A 5,390-nucleotide genomic window follows, 5' to 3' on the forward strand; every position below is an offset into this window, starting at 1 on the left:
TACACATACCCGATCTCTATACACTACCAACCCATCATCATTGAACTAAAAGTCTTTGGTCTTGTTTGCATCAATATCATCTCTAATCCCCAACAGATACTGTTCTTCAAGCTAAGCTTTTCTCAAGTCTTTCCAGAATCATTGGTCATTATTGTCGTATTCAAGTTATACACAGTGAAATCTAGACTATTTTGGTGTTCAGTAGAGAAATCCTCCAGTAGCTTATACTCATGGATCATCAACCACGCATCATGTATGGTCTTGCAACTCAAAGCATTAGCCACTACATTGGCCTTCCTCAAATGGTACTTTAACTTGAAGTTGTAATCTTTTAGGAATTCAATCCACCTTTGCTGTTGCATATTCAACTCCTTCTAGTCACTTAAGTACTTGAGGCTCTTATAGTTACTAAACACCTTGAATTATGAACCATAGAGATAGTGCCTCCATATCTTTAACACAAATACAATCGCTACTAACTCAAGGTCATGAGTTGGATAACTCTCCTCATGCGGTCTCAGCTGTCTCAATGCATAAGCCACAACTCTATCATCTTACATTAGCATACAACCTAGTCCCTTAAGTTATGTATCAGTGTAGACCACATATGATCATTTAGGATCTAGAATAGTCAACATTGACGCTATAGTCAACTTTTCCTTTAGAGTCTGAAATGCCTCTTCACACTTCTCAGTCCAGACAAACGGTTGATCCTTCTTCGTTAGCTTCGTCAAAGCAGAAGTAATCTGAGAGAACCCTTAGATGAATCTCCGATAATAGCTAGCTAAACCCAAGAAACTTCTTATCTCGGTTACCAATGTTTGTCTTTCCTACTATAGTACCATGTCAACTTTATATAGAACCACTGCTATGTCGTTAGCAGAAATGACATGTCCTAAAAATTTCACTTCTCGCAGCCAAAAATCACACTTGCTTAGTTTGGCATACAACTTGTGCTCTTTCAACACTTGCAGCACTATCCTTAGATGCCTTGCATGTTCTTCCTCATCTTTAGAGGAATATATCAGGATGTCATCAATGAAAACTAGTATGAATTTGTCTAAGTAGGGTCTAAAGATCCTGTTCATATAGTCCATGAAGATTTCAGGAGCATATATCAGACCGAAAGGCATTATTAAGAACTCATAGTACCCATATCATGTCCTAAACGAAGTCTTAGGCACATCATTTGCCTTAACTCTCAACTGGTGGTATCCGGATTTTAAATCAATTTTAGAGAAAACTGCAGCTCTGGCAAGTTGGTCAAGTAAGTCATCAATCCGTGGTAATGGATACTTGTTCTTAATTATTACTTTGCTGAGTTTCTTTGTAGTCAATACACAACCTCATACTCCTATCTTTCTTCTTTACAAACAACACAAGCGATCCCTACTGTGATATACTCGGTCGGATGAATCCCTTCTCAAGCAACTATTCTAATTGCTTTTTCAATTCCTCCAATTCTGCAGGAGCCATACGATACAGAACCTTAGAGATTGGCTTGGTGCTGGGTACTAAATGAATCGAGAATTTAATCTCTCTTTCTAGTGGCAATCCTGACATTTTGTTATCAAACATCTTCGGGAACTCATTCACTACACCAATTCTATCAATTCCTCCATCATACATTTCATGTGTAGAACAGTAGATCATAAAAGCCTGACAACCCTTTTTCACTGACTTCTCTACTTGTAGGGCTGATAAGAACTTAGGAGTCTTACAATCCACTATTGATAATGGTTGATAGGTTTAGGGTTAACAGCTGTCGCTATGTAAACTGGTAAGGAAACTGTCTTTCTATTACAGTCGAGTGTCGCACCATTAGCAAACAACCAATCCATCCTTACTATCACATTAATTCCACTTAAAGGTAAGCAGATTAAGTCAATAACAGTAACTCTATCACCAAACTTCAACTCTAGTTTTAAACAAGCCTGATTGGTCCTCACAAGTACACCAGCCAGTGTAGACACATTTATGGAAAACAGCATTTCAAGCACATGCAATTTTAGTCTCTTTGCACAATCATCAGATATAAAAGAGCGTATAGAACTAGAATCAAACAAAGCATCTATCTGGTGATCACAAAGTGAGATTGTACCTCTAATCAGCTTTGATAAAGCCTCAACCTCTTCTCTGGTCATGGCAAAGACTTGCCTTAGGATAGCGGATCTCTGATCAGGAGTAGGTATATTCTCTGAGAAAAACTTGGCTATATGTCCTACCTTGTTGTATTTAAAGAAAACCTAAGACTGCCCTTAATGATGTTTTCCTCATTTATGGCATTATAGAGCTCTAACTGGCATCATAGCAGATGGAGCTGTAGATTCCTGTTAAGATGTCTGATTTTTAACCTTACCTATACTCCTCGGGCATTGCTCCTCTAGTTGGATCCTTTAGATTGAGACCCCTTTTAGAAGTTCTTTTTCTTGCTTCCTCCAGCATTGTACCTCCCAGATATACTCAGGTTAAAACCTGACTTCTTACTCACTCTACCCATAGGGCTTGTATAGGAAGAAAATCTCCCTTGACCATCTCTCTTCTTCTCTTCCACCATTCTACTCCTTCTGGCTATAGCTCTGAACTTATTGCACATAATCTCGAAGGTAGTAATGTCAAAGGTAGCTAATTGCTAGCTAAACTTAGGCCTCATCTTATCAAGAAACTGCTTGGCCTTCTAATACTCATCATCATGATGATTCAGATATGTGGAGTACTTAGATAGCTCATTGAACTTTGCTATAAACTCCTCCTCATTCATATTTCCTTACTGGAGTTCGTGAAATTTCGCCTCTTTCTCTACTTGGAATAAGGCTAGAAAGTAGTGGGCGAAGAACCACCTCTTGAACTTTATCCATGTCAACTATGAGCCATTTACCAGCCTAACACTTTCCTACCATTGCTTTGCTCCATCTTCAAGCATGAAAGAAGCTAAGAAAACCCTCTGCTCAGTCGTACAGGTCATGATTGAGAAAATGGTCTCCAGCCTATTAATCCACTTCTCAATTGTTCTATCCTCCATATAACCCTCAAAGAAAGGAGGATTCAATCTCATGAATCGCTTCAAAGCCCTATCTATAGAGCCTTCAAACTCACTCATCCTAAGCCACCAGACGCATCGGCTTCTTAGGAATACTTTCCTCACAATACTCTTCATCTCTATGTCCATGCACCTCAACGTGCACATCAATTTGGGCTTTCTTTTGGTCAACCCCAACTCTCTCTACAGTCCTGCTGCTCTCCTCAGGTCTCTTTCTGATGATCTCATCATAACCATCCATTCTCCTCTGGATGTCCATCATTATACACCTCAATTCATCTAAGGCATTATTTTTGTTACCCTGTTGAGTTCCTGGTTGTTGCTCTTAGTTCACCAGTTCTTGTTCCAGTCTTTGCACATTTTCTGATGCATTTCCTACGTTTGTAGCTCTTGTTTGCACTATATTCTCCCCTTTTAAAGATGGAAGCAATCCCAAAAAGGAAGAAAGGAGTTAGCACTAGCTCAGTGAGGGAAATAACAAGTACAATAGGATATTGCCAATTCTCTATATATAATGCACAACAAATCTCAACCACAAAGTACATAAACCATAGACCAATTCTCAGAACCAAAGAAACTGATACCAAATTGTAAAATCTCACTCCATTAAACACAATTAATCAATATAATTCATAGTAATTAAAGATTTAACTCAAAAAGGTGATTACCAAGCTTTAGTTTAAATTCAAGGGATCCCAAGTTTTTCAAATAACAATGAGTTCCAAACAATCAAAACCTTTATATTAGAGTCAAAATAAGTTTCGAAAGCATGGGATACCTCAGAGGAGTGAAAGAATTTGAAGATGGCTAAAAAATGAAACATATGCTGTGATACAGGACAATGTGCCGCAGCGTGTTGCTCTTTGTGCCACGTGCTGCGGCTCAAGTGCCATATGCTACGGCTTGTTGCACGAAAAATTAGCAGATTCTGCTATCATTTAACAGCAGAATCAGGAAACTTCTGACGCATCCTGATTCTCCGTCCGACATCCGAATGATATGATCTAGGTATCTATAGAAAGCGCTTTACATAAACTAGCTAATGGCATGGGCTCTACTTCCAAGACAAGTCACACTAGAAAGTTGGAAACCTAAACGTATTTTAACCACTTTTCATAATTTTCACACAAAATAAGTGTCCAAAACCTTCAACATGTGAAAAAAGCCTTTCCTAACGCCTAGACCATATCCAATGGGCCAGGGACTACTAGTCCAACACGTCATAAGCACTAAAATAATAGTGTAACAAAATTTTGCTCCTCAACCCCATTTTACTAAAAATTAGAGGGGGAGGTAAATTGTCATTACTTTACATCCAAATCAATCCACACATGTTCAAATTATCATCTCTACATTTGCACTAGTATTTTGACCCTATAAACATATATATATATATATATATATCTCAACATACACAAATACTCATGGCTCAAAATACAAATCTAACATTTGCAATAACAAAATAGTGCAAGTGTGATGACATGCATCCTAGAATTAGTAAATTATATACTATTACACAAATAAATCTAAACTAGAGGCATATAGTAAGAACATGCTAATTCCTAACCTCCTGAATCTTCTCCCTCTCAGCACCAGAGCTAGAGCCTGAAAAATGTTAAATGAATGAGGTGAGTCTAGCAACTCAATAACTAGGGTAAAACCTACCCTATGTAGTTATATATCAATTATAAAATAAGCACATCCATAAGAAACCAAGTAAGTAAAACATGCTCACACATATTATAATTTGTCACTTATCATTTAATAACATTCTTGTCTCACAAATACTAGGTACATTGTCACCATATTCTTAAATATGTGACATATCCCCTCATTTACACAACTTGCCACAACTTAACGCATGTGACACGTCATATATTTACTTAGGAAATGATAAACTAGCCTTATATTCTCCTTATTTTCTCAGACTGAAATCATGGGCTATAACATTAAATAGGGTTCCGTCCGTGTGACTGGACTACCCAAGCTTACTAATAGTGAGGTGTGACCCAGCTAAAGATCACATGACTCACTCTCAGACCACGGTTTCCCCATTTTTGAATCTCTAAGGTGTCTCATACCCTAGGCTAGTCTCCTTATTGAACTAGTAGAAATATCTAAGTTCTAGTCCCTCGACAAACTATGGAACAGTCCCTCGACAAACTATGGGACAAGGCTATACCCTCGTACACTAGGGGGCAGCTTAAATATGATATGGATTTTCTCTCTACTCCCAACCCCTAGGTGAACTCTCGCCATTGATTATGTCATAACCAATACTCACTCATTTACAACACACCATCACATTCATCTTTCTAAAGACATATGCATGTTTATATTCAAAAACATC

The 5,390-nt window shown here is 38.0% G+C and overlaps 1 protein-coding gene across 1 annotated transcript; it reads right to left on the reverse strand.

Moving 5' to 3' along the window:
- Positions 1-1,431: 1,431 nt before the first annotated feature.
- Positions 1,432-3,299, reverse strand: LOC129294951 (uncharacterized). Its single transcript, XM_054933419.1, has 3 exons — positions 3,111-3,299; positions 1,805-2,225; positions 1,432-1,697 (listed from the first exon to the last, which is right to left on the reverse strand). The coding sequence occupies exons 1-3, from the start codon at positions 3,297-3,299 to the stop codon at positions 1,432-1,434; spliced, it is 876 nt and encodes a 291-aa protein (XP_054789394.1).
- Between the last annotated feature and the right edge of the window lie 2,091 nt (positions 3,300-5,390).

Source organism: Prosopis cineraria, unplaced genomic scaffold, assembly GCF_029017545.1.
Source record: "Prosopis cineraria cultivar Desert tree isolate PC_DT_omini unplaced genomic scaffold, ASM2901754v1 PC26, whole genome shotgun sequence".
Lineage (NCBI taxonomy): Eukaryota > Viridiplantae > Streptophyta > Magnoliopsida > Fabales > Fabaceae > Prosopis > Prosopis cineraria.

Bases quoted from the DNA above. Each gene is read 5' to 3' on its own strand.
- LOC129294951 (XM_054933419.1), bottom strand. From the start codon at position 3,299: ATGGACATCCAGAGGAGAATGGATGGTTATGATGAGATCATCAGAAAG. The intron at 2,226-3,110 runs GTGGCTTAGGAT...AAATACAACAAG, and splicing joins CTAAGAAGCCGATGCGTCTG to GTAGGACATATAGCCAAGTT. The intron at 1,698-1,804 runs GTAATAGAAAGA...AGTTCTTATCAG, and splicing joins TAATGGTGCGACACTCGACT to CCCTACAAGTAGAGAAGTCA.